Source organism: Temnothorax nylanderi, unplaced genomic scaffold (genome assembly GCF_030848795.1).
Source record: "Temnothorax nylanderi isolate EJ_2023f unplaced genomic scaffold, tnyl_v1.0 TNYL_tig0024_pilon, whole genome shotgun sequence".
Lineage (NCBI taxonomy): Eukaryota > Metazoa > Arthropoda > Insecta > Hymenoptera > Formicidae > Temnothorax > Temnothorax nylanderi.
Genome location: NW_027249086.1, coordinates 1749729 through 1771115, shown reverse-complemented (window position 1 = coordinate 1771115; position 21387 = coordinate 1749729). Strand labels below are relative to the sequence as shown.

Below are 21387 nucleotides of genomic sequence, written 5' to 3'. Positions count from 1 at the left end.
AATATCAAATTTTTTATCAGTAATATTAATTACGTAAATATAAGGAGAGTTCAAAATAATACTCTCATTAGCTTTTAAAGAAGAGAGAAGTAGAGAAATTATTTTTAAGTGGAAAAGTACACAAATTGTTAGCATAAAAAATAATATACATATATAATTATGTACAATTATCGTGTATTACTTTTTTCAAGTATTGTGTTTTTTTTCTAAATAACTTAGTATCTTTATTTGTTGTAATTAAGATTACAAAAGTACTGTGCATTATCGATAATGTGAAAAACAAAATCTTCATAAAGATTTAAAACTTTTTTAAATTGCAGGTCATATGTTTTACTTTTCGAATCTTGTAAATTTAATTAAATTGTTCGACATAAAAATTTTCTCATAGAAGGCCACATTGTCATATCTTCCAAATTAGGCACGCGATTGGTCGATTTCTGTATCCTGTGCTTTCAAAGCCATCGTGCAAGTCCGTTTGAAGGGACCCTAAAGCGTAACTAGACTCGACCAATCAGACTAAAGAGTGCTCTATCACTTTCATCATGATTGGTCAAGTCCCGTCAAATCTCAACCGTAATTTCAACCCTCGATGTAGACGTTAGTCCGATACGGAACTTTTTGAAACTATCGAAAATTATTCTATCGTGCTATAATTGCAGCTCGCATCGACAAGTTGCGGTTGGTATACACGCATCCAATTACGATATATTTAGTTCTCCTTCAGTCGCGTTAAGACTCGAGTTATATATAGCGCGGCGGTGAGGTTCTGAATTCTGAACGTTGTTTTGCGCATCGGAATTACGTGTGTATGTACATAGTACATACGCAATGTCAGGCGCGTGAAAAAAAAATTCGTCGCGTCAGGATTCCCGTGTCGCGGCCGCGCGCGATGAGGCTGCGTTGACACGTCGGTCCAGTTCCAAAGAGTTCCAGACTTTCCATTCGTGTGCCCAAGGTCGAGAGTGCGCCGCGGAGGCGCGGAGCATGCCCCCCGAGTACCATCCGCCGGAGTCGCGCGTGTCAAGAGCGTGCGATTGAAGAAGTCTCCTCCAGTCTCCTCAGTCCTCGCGTCGGAGTACGGAGTACGTGCGTGCCACGCGCATTATACACACGCTACGCTCCTTTCCACGAAGCGTGCGGTTACAAAAGCGGAGCCACGCGCGGCGGCGAGGAGGCGACGATGCACCGTCGGAATAGCAATGAACTGCTGCGCAACGGGCGATAGGTGTGGCGCGTGAAAAAGGAAAGGAAAGCGCGTCGCCGAGTGCCGCGAGTGATCGTAGAGAGAGAGAAAGAGAGAAAAAAGGAAAGAGTGGCGTAGCGCGCTCCATGTGCGTTCCGAGAGGATGAAGAGGCTCGACGTCGCTTCGCTTCCCGGGAGAACCTAACCTAACTCTCGCGTCTCGATCCGCGCGTAGGCGATCCCGCGGGACCCTGACATCCATCGGTTTCCCCCCTGGTTTCCACCCCGCGCGCGCGCGTGTGTTCGTCAATGGTGCGTGCCGTTTCGGGAGCGTGTCGGTCCTGCGCCTATGCGTCTCCATTCGTCGCGCGCCAATCTACGTGGTAGGGGCAGTGGAGGGGGGGGGGGGGTGGGACAAAGGCGCCGGCAGCGGTGGCGGCAGCGGCGACAGTAGTGGGGAGGGACGCGAGGCGCCGAGGGGGCATCGTGCGCCACGAGCGAGAGAGTGAGGTTAGCTTGTGTGTGCGCGTCGCGCTCGCTTTCTCTTTCTCTTTCCCTCGCACGCGCGCGCGCGTCGCTCCGTCTCGCTCGCTCTCTCGTCTCTTGTGCGCGCGCGCGCGCGCGGGACCGTCGCGCGCTTTCCGTGTCACTCGCGCGCGTTCGTTCATTCGCTCGCTCGCTCGCTTGCTCGTACGTACGTACGTACGTACGTACCCTCGCCCGCCCGCCCGTCCGTCCGTCGGCTGGCGCGCGCGCGCGCGCGTTAACGGAATTCGCGATCGAGCACGCAGGGACCACCGACTAATGTTTAAATGGACGCATCGTCCATTATCACCCAAGTGTCGCGGGATGACGAGTTAGGCGCGTTCAACAGCGAGAAAGGTGCGTATCGCGTAAATAGATCCCGCTCCGTCCCGTCCTCCCTCGCTCTCCCTCGCTCTCCCTCGCTCCCCCCCTGCCCGCCATCCCGCGTCCGCGCTCCGCACTGTGCTCTCCGCCAGATGCTGCCGAGTGCCGGGATTTCGTTCCCCTGCACCTGTTACGGCATCCCGCACCCGCGGTTTCTCTCCTCGACCTCCTCGTCCTATCGTTACCTAACTTCGTCCTCCGTTCTCACTTCTCGCCTCCTGTCCCTTCCGCGGGCAACTTCTCGCGTGTCTCGTTCCTGCCGTCCCTCGCCCCCCTAATGTCCCTCGTCCGTGCCATTCTTTTTTAAATCCTTGTCATTCTGCGTCGTCCATCCTTAGCGCGGTGTCACGAATTTCCTTATTTCCTTATGTCATGTCATGTCATGTTATGCCCTTTAACCTTTCGCGCTCCTTTCATGAGGAGCTCTCTAAGGGCAGGCTGTAGAGAAGACAGCAAAAAAATTTGCTGTAAAAGGTTAATTGCGGCATGTCACTTCCACAACATACATATGCGCGAGATGTAATTGCTCATTTTGACGTTAGACCGAACTTCTTGGTTTGACACTATCACCAATTGAACTTTAAGGTATCAAGTCTGATCAGTATACTGAGAAATTATGTCTTCATGGTGTATGTACGTGTATGTGTATAGAAAGAGAGACCCTAAATACATACATATCTTTAACAAGTTTATATCTGTAAAAATGTAGCATTGTCACTTCTAAAAACTGTAACTCGCAAATGTTTCTAATTTCTAATTTGTTCACTGACTTTCGTCCCAGTATACCATTCCATACGTACAACAAAATACAGCAGCATCTGGTCCAAATCTGTTCTACGTAACTCGAGGAAATATAATTTGCATTGCAGAGACCTAAATTTTTTTCAAATCCAATCTTTTGTAATGTGCACACGACATTGCGTGTGATTACATAATAATTGGTTGTTGCTTTCTGTGTATTGCAGCCCAGTTACCTCGAGAAAATGAAGCAGCCAACAATACTTCGTCGAGTGGCAAGAAGCCGAGGGGACGCGGGCTCTTGCGTTCCCTGCTCTGCTGCTTTGGAAGAGGCCGCGGTGGTAGTTCAAAGAGCTCCAAGGCGAGTTCCCTACAGGGTGACGGTCGTGGCTCGCCACCACCTGGCACCGGATCCCCCAGGTTTCTCCTACCACCGGTTAGGCACCAAGACATGCACAAAAAGTGCATGGTAATCGATTTGGACGAGACTCTGGTGCATAGTTCTTTCAAACCGATCAACAATGCGGACTTTGTTGTTCCTGTAGAGATTGACGGAACGGTACATCAAGTGTACGTCTTAAAGAGGCCTTATGTGGACGAGTTTTTGCAGAGAATGGGTGAATTATATGAATGTGTATTGTTCACTGCAAGTTTGGCTAAGGTAAGTTTATATTTTTAAAAAAGTAAAGAAGTCATTATCTTGTTCTTTTAATAAATACAAAATAAACAAGTCTTACAATTTGTTAAATCATTAAATATCAGTATAATTCTTGCGATAATTGACTGTCTGTGTAATGTTTTATTATCTATTTATCTAAGATTTAGTTTGCCATAAATTTGTTAACCAATGATAGATAGATGCATTATATTTAAAATATTTTACGTATAATACATATAAATTATATTATTCAATTATCTATGTTATATATTTCACACAAATTATCTTGTCACACGAAGAATTAATTCTATCCTTAAAGAGATAGTAATCCTTAATGATTAGAAAGTAATTTCTGTTATATAAGTTTTGATAATAGCATTTGCCAAGACAAAACGTACATAAAATTAATTTATAATGAGACTTCAAATAAAAACTTCCAATTATTTAATTAACATTTATGATATTTTGCAGTATGCAGACCCGGTAGCGGATTTATTAGATCGATGGGGTGTATTCAGAGCAAGGTTATTCAGAGAATCTTGTGTGTTCCACAGAGGGAACTATGTTAAGGATTTGAACAAATTAGGTCGGGATTTGCAGCAGATCATTATTGTAGATAATAGTCCTGCCAGTTACATTTTCCATCCAGATAATGCGGTAAGATATAATGATATGTAAAAATATTTCAATGTTAAATAAAATTGATATGTATCATCGCTTTTATCTTGGAGGCAGCATGTTTCGAACAATTAATAATAGAGATAATATATATATATATATATATTTTTTTTTTGCAGGTTCCAGTGGCATCTTGGTTCGATGACATGACGGATTCCGAGCTACTGGATCTAATCCCCTTCTTCGAAAAACTCAGCAACGTGGAGAACATCTACACGGTGCTGTGTAATAGCAATCATCCTTACAATCAGATACCTACGCATGCGGTGCAGAGCAATCAGAGCCTGCCGACTTCAATTTCAATGGCTGCTTCCTAGCCCCACCTGAATCCTGGCAACGCAGCCAGTTTTGTCGCTCAATGCACCTTCCGGAGGATTCTGAGGGGACTGCTCCACGTAACCCATTCGCTATATAGCGAAGGACCTCGAAGTGCCCCTCCACGTTGATCTTTGGAAAAACCGCTCCGATCAGCGGAGCCAAATGTCTTATATCTTGAAAGCGCGTCACTTAAGTCGACACATATCCTTCTTCCTGGTGAGCAACGCAACGAAGACTGAGTCAGCTTCGAAGCGCGAGTGTTCTTCCATTTTGCAAAGCGTAAAAAACGATGAACTATATCGATCTTGTCCGCATGGGCAGAGCGAAAATACATCTGACAAGAGAAGTGAAGGAAACCAGGAATCTCCGTCAAGCAGAAACTGCTTACAGAAAAGTTGATCGATCGCAAAAAAAAAAGAGAACGATAAATTAGAATGATTCCCGATGGTGATTGTGTACTGGAAAAATTTAAAGTTATAGGAAAGAGAGAAAGTATGAAGCAAGAAAAGAAGAGAGACCGCTTCGAGTCGTTTGATGGGCCATGCTATTGTTGCCGTGTAGCTTTTCTATTTGAACCAAGACACTGCGAACTTTGTTCACTTAGATTCGATTACAGAGGAGACATCAATGCTCCGATTACGTTTGTGAATGCTCCTGACCCAACTTACAGAACACGTTGAAAAAAGGAGGGTAACAGTAGCAGGTAGAATATGAAATATATATTTTGCTTGTTAAAAAATTTAAGATCAAAATTTTATTTTAATTGTTATTTTAATTATTTAAAGTAATATTGTAAGAAGATTCAAGATATTTTAGAATTTAGTATTGAATTATTACAGCTTTTAAAATTTGTGGATACAAAGATCAAGATAGGTATCTTAAGAATCATAGATAATATTTACAAATTTAAGAATCCGGACGAGTAAAATGTCAAATATAATTCAGGATTTCAAAATTTTATAGAAACGCCGCAAAAAACGCTATCGAAATCTAGAAATTTGTTCCTAAAGATTTAAATGTTTCATAATCTCGTTACTTTGAGTTGTTTGAGAAGATTTGAAAAATGAAACATATAAGTTTGATCTCAAAACCTGAAATACTTTTTAAAAATATTTTAAAAATATAATCCAATATTAAGAGGCTCAAATTTATAAGAACGTATTGTCAACAGTAGAATACTACTCGCTTTACACTGCCGAGGAGTAGGAAGAACATTTTTCTGCGTATTTTATTAGATAAATTTTCATATCTACATTTATAAAGAATATCGTAAATTGCTTAAATTATAAACATATATGATAAAAAAATATCTTTAAACCCTTTTATTCTACAGAAATCGGTATCTTAACAAGATTTATTGTAAAATCTACACATCCATGAAATTATAACCGTTTAATTAAATATGTTACCGACATCTGTAAAGCATCCAACAAAATCACGGCTTTGGACAAATTTTTGTGCAAATTAAGCATTTCATCAATGTTGCATTTGAGTATTAAGTATTTCCTGCTGCTGATACACACCTTTTATAGAACGCTCTGTACGTGGCATTTAGAACGGTGACATTGAAATTTTACAGGGTACGTACTACTGTTTTTTTATCATCTCTGATATTTATGAACATTTCCATTTTTACTTTTACCAGTTCCAAGAAAATTGCTAATTGTTAAATTCGCAAAATCCATTAAAATATTTGTTTTTCTACATATACGTTTCGCTTTAAAAATAAGTGAGTTAAAATAAATCATAAAATCTAGAAGAGAATGCTAATCAATTGCTAATATATATATATATATATTCAATTGATTATATGTACATTCAATTTCAATGAATAAGAAAAGTGCCTGACTTGTAGTTCTTACAAAAATCCATTTGATTCCAGATTGCTAAATCAATTGTCATCTTTTTGCTCCAAAAAAACGAACGGTCAAATATGACGTAACTTTATAGCTTGGAGGGAAAGAATGATATTCATTGGCCCAGCTTTCAGTTTATCATTATTGGCAACAATATGTGATTCATGATTATTCTCGGTTACTTAATTTACTCTCCTCTTCTTTCTCTTCAGCAAAACAGCTCGTTTAATTCATTATTGATGTGACCTCTTTAAAATTTCTGCAAACCAATTAATTTCTCAGTAAAGTTAATTTAATTATTTCGTTTAAAAACCCCGTACTTTTTTCATTATTTTATATTCTTTAAAACGTTTTAGAGTTTAGTATTCTCTAAAACGTTTTACCAGTTCATTGTTAAGTAAATAATTGTACTTTTTTCCAATATATTTATTGGAGTAAAATATTTTAATTAGACTCATCTCCTGAATATTAATTTTCGTTTTTATCCAGCAGCAAAGCTCTTTTTTTGCTAAAACGTCTTCTTCTTCTTAATATAGGACATGTCCTGTTTTTTCTGCTCCTCTATGCCTCTTGTGATCCGAAGGTCCAGCTTTCATACCACCTTTTAGGTGGTCTCCCAGGGGGGCGGGGGTTCTGTGGTCTCTGTGTTCTGGCCCATTTTACTAGTCTTTCTGGCTCCATCCTTTCCACATGATCTCTCCAGCATCGTCGTCTTACTCTGACCCATCTCACTATGTCCTGGATATCGCAGTCCTGTCTTATTTGTTCGTTTCTTATTCTATCTTTCCAGCTAACTCCTTTGATTGCTCTCAGCGTCTTTATTTCTGCTGTTCTTAGAATTCTTTTCGTCTTGGCCGTCTCAGCCCTCGTTTCTGCTGGATATGTTAGTATTGGCCTAACGCAGGTTTTGTAGATTCTTATTTTACTCTCCGTGGTCATACTCCGGTTCTTCCATATAATATCCCTCAAGTATCCTGCTATCCCGTTTGCCTTGCTCGCCTGTATACGGACTTCTTCTACCAAGTTTCTGTCACTAGTTGTTACCGTGCCAAGTGTATTTCATGTGTAATTGTATTTCATGACCTGTTGGATGATTTTATTATTCGCTACTAACTTACATCTAATTGGTTCTTTAGATATTACCATTGATTGTGTTTTTTCGCTAGATATGAGCATGTTGAGTAATGAAGCCGTGTTCGCGAATTCATTCAGGAGTCGTTGAAGGTCATCCTCATTCTCCGCGAACAGTACTGCGTCGTCCGCGTAGCACAGTATTTGTATCGTGTTATTTCCCATGCTGAACCCTGCTTTTATGTTTCTCACTCTTTTTATTATTTCATCCATTATAAGGTTGAAGAGAATAGGACTTAAACTATCTCCCTGCCTTATACCTGTAGTTATGGGTACAGCCTCAGTTAGGATGCTCCCGGCTTTAATTCTCGTAGTGTTGCCTTTGTTCATCTCGGCAATGATTCTCCTGTACCTCGCATAGATGCCTCGCTTCCCCATGAGCTCCAGGACATCCTCCAGCCGTCGAAGGCCTGTTTGAGGTCGATGAAACATAGGAACAATGGCTTGTTGTACTCCAATGCTTTCTCAATAGTTTGTCTTAATATATATATGGCGTCTATGGTTGATCGGTTGTGTCGGAAGCCTTGCTGTTCCTCGCACATGTTATATTTGTTTGATATTTTCTCTGCTAATATCTTTATTAGTATTTTTGAGATGGAGCTAAGCAGCGTTATCCCCCTGTAATTATTTGGGTCTTTTTTCTGTCCTTTCTTGAATATTGGTATTGTTATGGATGTTTTCCATTCCTGCGGTATTATTCCTGTGTTTATAACTTTTCCAAAGAGCTTTGTGATCTCGTGCTGAATGTTTGGTCCTCCGTATTTCAACATTTCGTTGGTTATATCATCTAGGCTCGGGGCCTTTCTATTCTTTGAGTTCTTTATTGCTTCCATCACATCAGGCTCGTCGATAACTCGATGGATAATCGCGGAGCGCCGAAGGACAGTTGATGAATTAATTGATAAAGGGACTTTGGGGAGTAGGGAGTCGATTATGTACATACATACCTTGAAACGAGGTGATAATTAAAAAGTGAACACATTACATTTCACGTTGGAGAGAAAAAGAAAAATGATGTATTATTTGTTGAAAATTGTAATTTTACAAATATATATATTTGTCCATTATTGATAAACTCAATATTATATTGTATACATTTTGTATATTTCACATCCCTTGGAGTTATGTTGTAGTATTCTTCATCTGCTATTGTTGTATTCGGGTCCTTGCTGGTTTGCTCAGCGGTTTTCTTAGTGTTTTGGTTATTGTCCTGATACAGGCTTCTAAAATACGCGGTCCATACCTCTGGAGTTATCGTGTTTATTTGCAGCTCCTCGTTGATTGGTTTCTTACTGTTTCGTAGCATTTTCCATATCTTTTTTTGTCCTCCATACAAGTCATGTTCCATGTCGCTGGTAAAAGAATTGTCATTAAAAATATATTTTAAACTTTTAAGTTATTATATAAATCTTCTTAAACTAAATAAAAATTTTATTCAAAAAATTCTTTTACAACTCTATTATTTAAAAAAATAATAAGTGCTTACACTTAAACCAAATATACTATGTGTATATATATCTTTCTTACACATTTGTCGCTTTATTATGCGCAAGATCCGAAATCATGATTGCGATTTCAAGAGGGAGAACATTATTGGCAACGCTTTCTCACTCGCGTTTCTCCTTGCTTCAACTATGTTGAGATATCACGTGTTTGCGTACGAAATGTCGAATTTTCAAGTCGCAAATATAAAAAGATCTCCGGCGTTTCCTTTCCCTTTCTTCTTTATTTCAGAGAGTGCACATATATCTAATGTTGTGCATATTCATTTCGATTATGATTTCTTGATCTTTCTTATTCCATGATGTTACGTTCCAGCATCCTAGGCGCAGTCCATTCGATTTCCAAAGTCGTTTTTTCCTTGTTCTTGCCGTGTCATTCCGTGGGTTCCATCCATCATCTGAGGCCTGATTCGCAGTTCTATGAGCATATGTGGTTTTTTACGAGGGGTAGGTTGCTGGCCCTCAACCCTCCTCCTTTATCCGGGGTTGGGACCGGCGGTGGCGGTTGTTACTCGGTCCACCCAGCACCTACCCCCGGCGGAGTTAAAATTAATATTTGTTACTTAAATATTAAATAATCTTGTAATTTTTTTATCGTAAACTTTTGCTGATGTGTGCTCTTATCCCATCTTACTACTAACAACTGCCAATTTGAATTATCAGATATACATGACTGCCAATCTGCACGAAATTATATCAGGGAAATAAGGGGAACCGGAAAAAAAGAAATTTACACCATAAATTGAATTATAATCTTATAATGATTTCTGCAATCAAGAAGCTCTGATTAGCATTCTCTTCTAGATTTTATGATTTATTTTAACTCACTTATTTTTAAAGCGAAACGTATATATAGAAAAACAAATATTTTAATAAATTTTGCGAATTTAACAATTAGCAATTTTTTTGCTCCAATGAAACGAATTGCACGATGATGTCATTAACAAGTTAGAATAATTTAGATGTAGCCCATGTGAGGGGCAATAGATAAGCAGCCAGTATACCCTTACGCGTATGTGCATATATTTACTAATGCGTAATTTGCAAACAATCACAGCTGCTTGATCGAACATGATGAATGTACAAAGTGCATTGTACTACCATAATCAATTCAAATTGTTATTCGTGCTTTTACTTTTGTTAATATTATTATTATTATTATATTAATATAATTATTATTGTAAGTATCGACGCTGATGTCATCATTCAAGTGTAAAAGAAGCTAAATGTTTTTATCCTGCGTATCTTGCTGCTGAAAAGTCGCACTCGGACTGACTAATATAAGAAATATTACCCGAAATCACAATTCTGATTGAAAATAGTACATTTTTCAAAATCTTGCGTTGAAGTGACGACATTATCATCGATATATCCAATGAGAATATTGATTATCAATATCAGCTTGTAACAACTTGGCTGCGTCTGTTTTATTTTTTCTTCCTTCGTTTGAATACAGGGTGGATCGAAAATCGAGGTACATTGATAATAAAAAAGACGGAAATTTATAAAATCGTAAAGTTTTGCTTTTCTCGGAAGTCAAAATTATGAGTCAAATGTTCTGTGTATTTAAAAACAATATTAATATGATCGAAAATAATCATTTTTAATCTTCGAAAATAAGAGATTTAGAGTATACATGAGAAAGAATGAAAAACGTGATTTATACTTATATAATATTACGATATTGTATGATTAATGAGAAAGTTTATATATATATATATATGTTAGAGATTATTTTTATATATGTGAAACTACTTCGAAAAGACCAAAGCTATCCGTACAAAGAATTTTGTTTCTTTTTATTTTTTTATTTTTTTAGTTGTTTTATTAGAAAATTGTCTTCCTTGATACGCGCAACTGTAACAGGATTTTTGGACTACCCTGTATTTTGGAATGTCTTATTAATTTCTATCGATATAACGATAGCTCGGAGAAATCCGGTCGTTCGGATTATCGTTTTTACTTAAAATAAGGAAGGGATTTAATGAAGAGATTTTTGATGTGGCTTCCAATTCTTCCATCCTTCTGTACTTAGTAAGTGTGCCGATGTTTCTTGTAAACGTTATTATGCGCGAACGTATATCGTAATATTCTCTTTGTAATAACGCCCATCGAAACGACTCCGTTATGTACGACCGTCATACATCTGTTCCGGGACAAATCTGTGCACGATCCAAGGATCCGAGAATCCATAGGTCTTAGGGCCGGTTGTTCCAACCTGTTGGTAAACTAACTAACAGTTAAATCATATATATGTCTTTGTTTATCTTTTACATTAAACAAAGATAGACATATGATTTAACTATTAGTTAGCTTACCAACAGGTTGGAACAACCGGCCCTAAGTATCGAAAAGTTGAATATATTGTATATATTGTATATATACATATATCTATATCTATATATATATATATATATACATATATACAAAGATACATATATGTACATTTAAAAAACGGCAGAAGCAGAAAATGCGCGCGCGCGCGCGCGCGTGTGTGTGTGTGTGTGTGTGTGTGTGTGTGTGTGTGTGTGTGTTTGATGCATGTACGTTTGTGTGTATCGTATGCATGTGGCATATGTGTAAAAAGAAAAAAAAATAATAGCGTTCGAGGCTTTTGCCGAGCGACGGCCGCCGCCGCGCCGATCCAAGTTGAGCCGAAACTTTTTATATACGGAGATCTAGAGAAAATTTCTTAACAAAAGGAAAACGCGAAATAAAAAAGGAGATAAATGCGGGCGCGCGGCTTTTGCGCGCCGTGTAAAATTAGGAACAACTGTATTATTATTATCGCGCGAATTGTTATAAAGGTTCTTTTTTTTCGTGATTTATTGTTAACCCGTTGAAGGCTCGCGTCGCCTTTCATCGCAATAAAGTAGCATGGTCCTGTATTCGCGCCGACGGCGCTCTGGCACGAAATGCGACTGTCTGATTATAATCCCAGAATAGAATCTTGCTATTATATACATGCACATGTATAGATCTCCCTCCCCGAATTGAGGTAAAACTCTCGAAATTGGATAGTTGCATTGGCGAATTCAGCGGCGCCGAATGCGAATATAGACTTCGAAACCACTGGCACGTATTCGCGTTGCGCAATTAGCGCTAAATGTGGTTGTCCACGCTTCAGCTTCGTTTATCCACACCGTTGGACTGCGACCTTTGTATCGGACGATTAGAACGTAGAACTAGCGGTCATGTTCAGCGATTATCCGCGGATACGCGCGTGCGAATCCAGGCTTGCTTGCAAAAAAGAAAGAAAAAAAAAAAGAATTGTTACTCGCACCGCACATCTAGCGCTAAATGCGACCGGTCCACGATCCATCTTCGCGTCGATTATGATCTTTGTACGCGCCAATTAAGGCAATTTACCTGTTTAAGTTTCGTGACTTAGGAGATTTATCAGAGACAATCTTACAAAAGCATGTACAATCATGAAAGAAGACTTAAAATAGCGTCGAAACCTTGAAGAAGGCCCTTATTATCTTCATTTTTCCCCTCCACTATAAAATACGCAAAAAAAAAAACGAGTTTGAGGAAACTATACGCTCAGCTAATTGATGTTTGGCATTAGTTAACTTGGCGAGTGGCAAATATATAAAACGATCGATTTAATATTAATGTTTGGAATATTTTTTTATGACTACAAAAATGTCTCGAACAAGTGGAAAGGAAACTAACATCGCGTCAAAATGAGTCTCTTCAAACTATGTTCTACCGAGAAACTTTATCTCCTACAATAGTATTCCAGATATAATAAAATAGGTCACTCTTTGTATCATTCAATCTGGCGTGAAGCCTCTTATCCGATCTCATAATTTTTGATTTTATCTTTTAAATCTGTTGCCTCTCAGATTGTCATGATTTTATATGCTTTTATAAGAGCATAGGTCACCACGGGGGAATCTGTAGATGCTCTTGCCTCTCTGACGTCATCGAACTATATATATAGCTGAATCGATTTATTATACCGCTTTAAAGTTCAGGATCAATTGACCACATTTAGCGCTAAACCACACTGGTGGCTAAACGCAGCGTTAACCTTAGAATACTAATCATACTTTTAAGCCATTAACACTAATCATACGTTAAATTTACGTATGTTGAGATTTTCCTTAAAAAAAGATACCAAGATGAGAGAAATAAAGTTTTATTAGAAATGAACCATGCTATTTTAATGGGTAAGAAAAAACAAAAAGGAAAGAAAAGAAAAGCTTATAAACTTAAATGCTATTTTTTTATTACGTATTATTAGTATTCTAGGATTAAATGGAAGTGTGAGTGCAAGGATTCCCCTTCGACGGATAGTCGATACGGGACTATTTGCGGGAATAAAGTATACTTGGCATAAACGAGACATTTGAAGGTAACTCGACGAGAAAAAGAAAAGTAAAACTTGCGGAAAGTGATTACTTTTTCATATTTTTTTATGACCTTGAACGGGTTAAAAAGATTTTAACATGAGTGAGAGTAGAGAACAAGGAGCACGCGTGTGAATATAAAATTAATGCCTTGATTTGTAAATAAAACTTCATTACTTCCATTAAATGCCGTTTTTATTGCGCATTCTTTTCTATTGCTGGGTACATTCTTATCGTTCATCCTATATTTTGTTATTAATCTCTTTGAGAGGGTTCTCAAATCTGAGAGATTAAAAATATATTACAATTAATTAAAGTACACAATTAAAAATCCGTGAAATGTGATTAAATATATATATACGATTGTTATTACATATGTTTATATAATAAAAACTTATCATTTTAGATATCAGAACTTATGGAGTAAATATATCGGCAGTAATTCAGATAAATTTATGAACGAACATATATTGTAAAAATTTAATCAAACATAATTGCTTGTCGCGCCACGCGATTATATAAGATTATATAAAATGTAAATTAATGTTGTGCTTTATATATACATAATGTTATGGAACTATTGCACTCTTCCCCACTCATAGATGCCAAATTGAAAAATATATTTCAAACTGAAGAGACATCAATAGCTTTTCAATTATAAGTTACATTAAAAAAATAGCTACAGCAATTATGTCAAGTACTTGCAATTGACGAAAGAGTAGCTTTGGCAGAATCTATATAGATTACAATGCGACAAATAATTAAATATACTTTTTCTTTATGTCGACACTAAGATAGATAAGGCACTATCTATATAGCGCAATAAGCGCAAATGAGTATTGATTAGTCTTGAAAGATTCACACGGAAGAGCTGCGTTTACGCTGGTGGAATTCTTTTGGGATTCAGATCGTACATACGTCGCATCCGCTTTTTCAGCTCTTGCGGAAATTTGTCGTAGCATTTCTTGCACGCGGGCTTTAGATCAAATTCGAAGAACTTCGTCTTCTGATTCATCTTCTGGTCGCAAAACGCGCACGCGAAGTGATGGACGCACCACGCCTTGTTCAACGCAGTAAAAACTAGAAAATACAAGCATTAGATTAAAAATGTTAGCGCTCGCAGAAAAGACATAATTTTTCACTTCTGATATCGTTAGTCCAAAGTAATTGCAGTCAAAGTTAGTAGTCTTAAGAACCGTAATTTGAGAAGTTCGAAACACAAATAGCTAGAGGAGGAAACGTTAATTTAAGAATCCAAAGAGAATGAGGAAAATAAGAATTCGACAAAACAAGACTTCAAAAAATGGATTGTCTAGATTGACTTGTAATATTTTTAATATATCTGGTACATACCATCTCCAGAGATAACTTGATTACAGACGAAGCAGAGATTCCCGAACAACTGATGATAATGAGTCTCGCAATAAGCGAGACCTTTCTTCTCGTAGTGACGATGACCTAAGAAAGGCTTTTCGCATTTAGCACATACGAAATGCTCTACGTGCCAATGTTTTCCGAGCGCCGTTACCACGCGTTCCTCGATGGGACGCCGGCAGGCGCCGCAAATCGGGATTCCCATTTTATCGTGACATCGTAAACAGTACAACTCGTTCTATGTAACATAAAATTTGTTATTAAGACGATTTAGACCGGTCTTTGTACATGCAGTTATGAATTTGAAAGTGGAAGATAAATATATTATTTTGTATCGTCTAAAATGTACTGTTAAAATTACGTTTAACGTATTACACGTTTTACGTTTAATACGTTATATTTTGTTCACTACGATGAATGTATTTATATATTTTTTTAGATATAATTTTTTATAAACACTTAGGCTTTAAATAATCATGACCTACACGTCTGATTCATATGTTGTAAAAAGTTAGGGAGTTCTTACCATTTCATTGGCAGCGTAGCCAGGTCGAGAGCGGACTTCTCTGGCTTCGGAATTGAGTTCTACGCCACAAGTTGTGCAATTGAAATGATATGGATGATAAAGTTCACCGCGGAATCGTAAAGGTTTGTCATCGATTACTCCGCTAGAAATTACGAAAAACGATATCAATTAAAACTTTGAGACATATAGTTTTCCATTACACTAAATTATAGTTTCTTTGATTCTCTAAACATTTTAGATTAATTTTTAGAAATATCTTTGCCAAGAAACTACAAGTGGTAGTGAGAAGAGAATATGGTAAATAGAAATCTAAAGTATATCAAAGATATATTATTTTATGCAATAATAAGAACATACTGGCATTGATGACATATATGTTTTCCAAGCACCCCAGCTTTCACATTGGCGTTGCACGTGTGGCATAGAGCTCTGCCTTGACACTTGATGAATCCCGCATCCGCCAATTCACCGTTACACTCTTCGCAGCGGAAGCATTGTGGGTGCCAATTCGAGTTCATCGCTTTAATCACGCGGCCGATGACAAACTCACCTGTCGCAAAGATGATAATATCGATTAAATACAGTAAAACGTTACCTCATATCCGACTGTCCAAGAATTAACGGTAATGCTCAAGTAATTAACAGAATTTGTCCAACTTACCACACTTGCCGCAGCACGGTGCAAATAGAACGTGAAAGTCATGCTCGCAATACTTGTATCCTTCAAATTCGTAGAAGATTCCATCTGGAAATGGCCGAAAACATTGCGCGCACCTGTAAACATTTATTAGATATTAACCCGCGTGTCTCAAGAATTCATAATGCAATTTTTAGAGCTATTTTTGTTTTACGAAAAACAGCAAAGAAACGCTTGGAGAATACATTTTTGAAAAGAAAACCTCTTTAAGAGTGTTGCAGAATTTTGAGAATTGACTCCGAAAGAAGGATGGTACGCATGGTACATTTATCCATTCATTACAGCTATTTACTTTCGGGAATAAAACTTCCCAATTGTTGTCCTGTATATACTTACACAAAACACTGAGGATGCCACAATTCGCCGTTTGAGTTAACGATCTTCTCATGTGCAACAAAGCCTTCTCTGCATCGGGAGCAAAACATATGATCCAACGACATATCTGTAACCCTGTACATAATATATAAATATAAATTTCAAACATTTACAGTCAATTTAATCATTAAATAATAGAAGCCTGTTGTAAATATATCATAATATTAAATCCGCAATCTGAACTAATGGACAATTATGTTTATACGTTATCAGAAAAACAGGAGTTTTCTGTTATATGTATGGAATTATGTCTTATATGTTTGCGCAAAGAAAATAAACATTTCTCTCAGGAGATAATGCTTACCCTGGCATATTTTAATAGAAGAGGACGGTTACGCTTTGACGTTGACAAATACTCCTGGCTATCTTTTTCTTCTACTCGCTGGCGCTCAATCTGCCTTACACTGTGACTTCTGTTACTGGAACATTATTAAAAGTGGGTTAAAACAAATAATAAAGGCTAATAAATATATTAAGCGCAAATTTAATACACGTTGTGTCAATAATACTCCAATATTCTCATTAACGCTACATCAATCACTCAGTCATCTTTTTGCAATGCATTTACGTTTTATTTTTCTCGGATATTGTTTTCTCCTTACATATATTACCTCTTTTTATCAGTCATCTGCTATCTATTGACTTCTAACGTGTATTTATTAAAATATTGAGCATTCATTTCAATTTGATAAAAGATATAATTTTGGAGCAACAACTGGTACTCCTGAAATATCAATCGCCATATCTGACTTTATAATTTTTGCCCAATGAACCAACCGTCAGTCAAGAATAGAAAAATCGCGGCAACGTAAATATTTACCGAATTAAATAAAGCGGAGAGTAACGGGATTAAAACATTACCTGTGCGAACGTCGTGTTAGCTGACACGTCCGTATTCCTGTCAGATTTTAAGCAGAGACAGCCAATCCGATCTCAGCGAATGTAGCATGACCTTTTATGAGAACGAACGTGGATCCCGACGGATCATACGGTGGCAACGGCTCGTCCTACGCCACACCCTTGGCACCCGCGGTAAGCGCGATGGCAATGACGACGACGATGATGTCAGCGCGCAAATTCGGAATCATCAAGGCGGTTTTCCAGCGTCGAAACTGATGACTTAAGCAAGACCTGGCACGAGACAACCCAGCCAATCGTGTATCTAATATCCATATCTGCAAATGTAGGTTAACTTTAATCTCGATTTGACTTAGTTTTTATTGATTTTTTCTAATTTTGAGAGCTATGTCCACTTCTGCCTATATGTAGGTTAATTAATTTTAATCTCGGTTCAACTTACCTTTTATTTGTCTCTAATTCTCGTGTCCATTTTTCTACCAATGTAGATCAGCTTTATTAGTTTCTAATTCTAAAGAACTAGAAAAAGAGATAAGAAGTAATTAAACTGTAATTATAAGGTTCATTTGCATCGATAGAACTGGACAAATGGCTTCTGTTGCTCCTGTTCGCAAAATGAGTCAATCGACGCTTCGCTCTTACGGAAAAGCGGCAGGTCGATTGGTCGCGTCGCTTCCCGTCACGTTTAACCATCAGCTGATGTCCAATTTCGTAAACACACTCTCGAGTCTCGGCAGCGTCGTTGACAACCGGGTGTCCAACGAGCGTGATCTGGAACACTTTTCTTAATTGTACACAAATCAAAACGCATAATCAAAAAAGGAAGGAAACTCCGGAAAGGTTTCGTCCATCGGAGAAAATGTTCAGCACCAAGTCCTTCGACGTTGTGAGCTTCAATTCGGAATTATCTCCTGCGAGGTGAGTCCGCTTATTATCATTCAAATTATCGTTGCAAAATGTATATGTATATATATACGTAAATAGTACTTGAATTTAATTGAGATAACGCGATCACATCGTTCTCTCCTAGATTGGAGACGTCTGCGAACGTTCAAACGACGGAGATAGTCTACGCCGCTGACGACACACAGACCAGAGAGACGAGGAGTATCGGGGTGTGTTACAGAGATTTCATTTGAATTCTGAAGTTTACGGAAGATTTTATTTGCCGCTCGGCAAGCCGGAGTAACTTCTTGAAAAACGTGTAAATCACAAAACGTCGATAAATGCTGTAACAGCTTTCTCGAATAGCCTGCATTTGGTTCTTATAAGCGTCCAAAATCAATACTGTTCTACCTTGAATAACTGTCTTAATTTTTTTGTTTTCGTTATTTTAGTCTAATACATTAATTTGTTTATAATTCCAGATCCAGACGGTGAACGGACAGAAAACAGACGCGCAGGTAGATTATGACAGACTGGCAGAGTTTATGAAAAAAGTCACGCCAGGGATCCTGCAGGCTCTCGACGAGGCTTACGCCACTAGCGCTTTCGACGACTACAACCCGAATGTGTCCGAGGCCTCGTCCGCCAATGTAGAGCTAATAAAGAAAATAAGTACATCAGAAGAGGCGGACACGTCTCCTCACGAGAGAGTACGTCCTTTTCAATAAAACTAAAATCACTGTCGTATACGAGATTAAATGGCTGTCACGGGTCGAATGTTTTGCAGATTAAAATAGGCGACTTGTCGTGGAGCACCGTTGGCGGGACATTAGCGGTAGGCCTCGGTCATATTCGTCACGAAACATGGTGCGATCATCTTTCCGCAGTCCAGTTGTACAATCTCACGACGGAGGATAACGTCGCGGACGCCCCTACCAGGACATTAGAGACGGACGGATGTGTCACGACGCTGTGTTACCACCCGACGGAACCCTCCATCCTCGCGGCTGGATTGTTTAACTGTAAACTTCTTTAATTAACGGCAACAATTACGAAATTCACAATCTCGTTATACCTGACAAATGCGTTTGATTTCTCAAGGGGACGTATTGATCTGGAATCTTAGGAACGACGATTCCGTTGTGCCCATGCACGTGTGCACGCACGGCGAGCGCGTAACTCAAGTGTGCTGGCGACCAAGATCCGTGCACGACGTGGACCTGTTACTGAGCTCCAGCTCAGATGGATACATACTGATCCACAGATTGACGGCTAACTTCACGACCGTTCAACCGCACAAGCGGTACGTACTGCCAGCTGCCTGACTGTTATAATCCTGTTTACGGAATCTCTGCCGCACCGCAGATTCAAGATAATCAAGGAATATAATCCGGTGGAAAAGACCAGGCCGCGTAGCGCCGGAGGTACGCGCGAGCGCGCCGCGGAGGCAGGGCTGTGCATCACGAGCTTTGACTTTTCGTCGAGGCATCCCAGTATATTTGTCGTTGGGACGCAGTGTGGTGGAATCTATAAATGTAGCTTGGACAGCGTAACTCCCATCGAAGGTTCGCGTCTATATATTGTAACAAGATAATATAATAAAATTGTTCGTAGGTAAACAAGAGGTTTTTATCAATTTCAGGAGACGCCACGCTTATAGATCCCGTGATCGACGAATACGAAAGGCACAGAGGTAACGTTACCTGTGTTAAGTGCTCGCCGTTACGCAATCTGTTTGTCAGCAGTGCCACGGATAATGAAATCCGTATATACAATCTTGACGAGGTAAATTGCCATATGTCACATTTTCAGCCTTTGCAATAATCACGACTCTAATCCTACGAAAACAAGGAATGTTATTTGATAATCTTGATTTACTTTAATCGAGTTTTTTGTGGATGATTGGAGTTTTTGAGCTTAAAAATAAATGGCACACAGTCATACAATAAATTGTATTACGTATTTTTAAAAAATTCTAGCATATATATTAGCGTAAAATATAAAATTGGGGAAATGAGAAACTAAAGTTGCGTAGAATTTTACTTAAAATGCATTTTACAATTATTTACTACGAATATTATATCTGAAGATTTAAACGAAGCATGAATCTACTTTTTTCCTGCTTGAATATACAATCAGTACAATATCCACGCAAGAGTGCGTGTCATTCTTGGCCAAACGTGACTTGTTCGCTTTTCTGCAAATAATAATCACTTGTTTAAAAGATCAGAGACAAAAGTTTTTAAAACGTTTTCTAAAATATCTCGATGACAAACATGAAAGGGGGAAAGAACTGATGTAGCCAAATTTTTACGACAATTTGTTTTATTACGTATCAGTTAATTTTATTTTTTCGTTATGTAACTCCCGACGTTACGTAATTGTGAATTACATTACGCAGCATGTCAGTCAGCGAACTATTTCCGTGGACAATACAGTTGTGGGATTGACGTGGATGATTGGCAATCAAGACGTATTCGCAGCTTACGGCGCGGGCGCGTGTGTGAAGTTCTACAATGTTGCGGACGGTAAACCCGTGACGTGTCCGAAAGTCGAGGTGACTGGCAAAGAAATCAGCAGCTTGTGCGTAAATTCCAAGAGGTACGTGTAAGATAATCAAATCCGGATGATTCATCACTCAAAAACTTCCTTTCTCTTTCTTGCTAATTTTAAGCACGATTGTTACAACTGGTGCACGTTTTCTCAACGCATGTTTATTTATAAAAATAAAAACAATTTTTTATCTGTAATAAATATATCTACATGTCTTGAATAGCTGTAATTTACATAGGAAAGTTACAAGCTCACTGTCGAAGGTCGAACAGTCTTTCAAATGATTGCGTCGAATCATCTTCCATGCAAAACAATTGCTAAAAAAATATATATATATATACATAAGTGATTCATAGTTTTAACGTAAGATATTAGTAGAAATTAATGGAAAAATTGTGCATTTAAAAGATCAATATTTGTTTTGCTTGTTATAGAGATATACTGGCGATTGGAGGTGTTCGTGCGAAAATCGAAATATGGAAATTTCCACGTCACTTGTTTTGAACGTGGTTCTAATTTACGCAATTACTTGCGGCATTCGCTGAATGGATCGACACATCACTACATATGCTTTATGTATTGCACATACGTAACTGTTTGTAACTGGAATAAATTTGGAACATTGAACCTTCCTGATTATATAAAGTTTTCCTTTATAGAGATAAGAAATGATGAGAGTTGAGACAGTTCTTGATAAAACATGTTTAGATCAAGAGTTATTCTAAGATAAAAAATTTCCACTAAATTCAAAGTACTTCTGAAATAAAAGTTCAACATATTTTATATAC

General features: G+C 38.3%; 3 protein-coding genes across 5 annotated transcripts; 2 read left to right on the top strand and 1 right to left on the bottom strand.

Moving 5' to 3' along the window:
- The first annotated feature begins 686 nt into the window (after positions 1 to 686).
- Positions 687 to 13518, top strand: Hzg (CTD small phosphatase herzog). Of its 2 annotated transcripts, none has more exons than XM_071701240.1 (4): positions 687 to 1566; positions 3058 to 3491; positions 3960 to 4145; positions 4286 to 13518. In XM_071701240.1, exons 1-4 carry the CDS (start codon positions 1533 to 1535, stop codon positions 4481 to 4483), a joined length of 852 nt encoding a protein of 283 aa, XP_071557341.1. In that variant the 5' UTR covers positions 687 to 1532; the 3' UTR covers positions 4484 to 13518. The 2 variants fall into 2 exon arrangements, with proteins under 2 accessions (XP_071557341.1, XP_071557340.1); XM_071701239.1 differs by lacking the exon at positions 687 to 1566 and adding an exon at positions 1591 to 2065.
- Stck (LIM zinc finger domain containing stck) lies at positions 13509 to 17306 on the bottom strand. 2 transcript variants are annotated; one of them, XM_071701236.1, is made up of 8 exons: positions 17165 to 17306; positions 16608 to 16722; positions 16265 to 16378; positions 15893 to 16005; positions 15589 to 15781; positions 15232 to 15373; positions 14685 to 14943; positions 13509 to 14411 (listed from the first exon to the last, which is right to left on the bottom strand). In XM_071701236.1, the coding sequence occupies exons 2-8, from the start codon at positions 16613 to 16615 to the stop codon at positions 14209 to 14211; spliced, it is 1032 nt and encodes a 343-aa protein (XP_071557337.1). In that variant the 5' UTR covers positions 16616 to 16722; positions 17165 to 17306; the 3' UTR covers positions 13509 to 14208. The 2 variants fall into 2 exon arrangements, with proteins under 2 accessions (XP_071557337.1, XP_071557338.1); XM_071701237.1 differs by having other exon boundaries at positions 16608 to 16716; positions 17165 to 17305.
- Positions 17307 to 17354: 48 nt separating this feature from the next.
- Positions 17355 to 21226, top strand: LOC139769813 (cytoplasmic dynein 2 intermediate chain 2). The gene is made up of 10 exons (XM_071701234.1): positions 17355 to 17486; positions 17740 to 18079; positions 18192 to 18276; positions 18529 to 18756; positions 18834 to 19068; positions 19148 to 19349; positions 19412 to 19611; positions 19689 to 19831; positions 20448 to 20647; positions 21034 to 21226. Exons 2-10 carry the CDS (start codon positions 18021 to 18023, stop codon positions 21101 to 21103), a joined length of 1422 nt encoding a protein of 473 aa, XP_071557335.1. The 5' UTR covers positions 17355 to 17486; positions 17740 to 18020; the 3' UTR covers positions 21104 to 21226.
- Positions 21227 to 21387: the final 161 nt, after the last annotated feature.

Coding starts and splice junctions, on each gene's coding strand:
- Stck (XM_071701236.1), bottom strand. Junction 16,006..16,264: donor TGGCATCCTCAGTGTTTTGT/GTAAGTATATAC, acceptor AAATGTTTACAG/GTGCGCGCAATGTTTTCGGC. Junction 14,944..15,231: donor GCTACGCTGCCAATGAAATG/GTAAGAACTCCC, acceptor TATGTTACATAG/AACGAGTTGTACTGTTTACG.
- Hzg (XM_071701239.1), top strand. CDS start 1,996: ATGGACGCATCGTCCATTATCACCCAAGTGTCGCGGGATGACGAGTTA. Junction 2,066..3,057: donor CGCGTTCAACAGCGAGAAAG/GTGCGTATCGCG, acceptor TGTGTATTGCAG/CCCAGTTACCTCGAGAAAAT. Junction 4,146..4,285: donor TTTTCCATCCAGATAATGCG/GTAAGATATAAT, acceptor TTTTTTTTGCAG/GTTCCAGTGGCATCTTGGTT.
- LOC139769813 (XM_071701234.1), top strand. CDS start 18,021: ATGTTCAGCACCAAGTCCTTCGACGTTGTGAGCTTCAATTCGGAATTA. Junction 18,080..18,191: donor TCGGAATTATCTCCTGCGAG/GTGAGTCCGCTT, acceptor GTTCTCTCCTAG/ATTGGAGACGTCTGCGAACG. Junction 20,648..21,033: donor TTGTGCGTAAATTCCAAGAG/GTACGTGTAAGA, acceptor TGCTTGTTATAG/AGATATACTGGCGATTGGAG.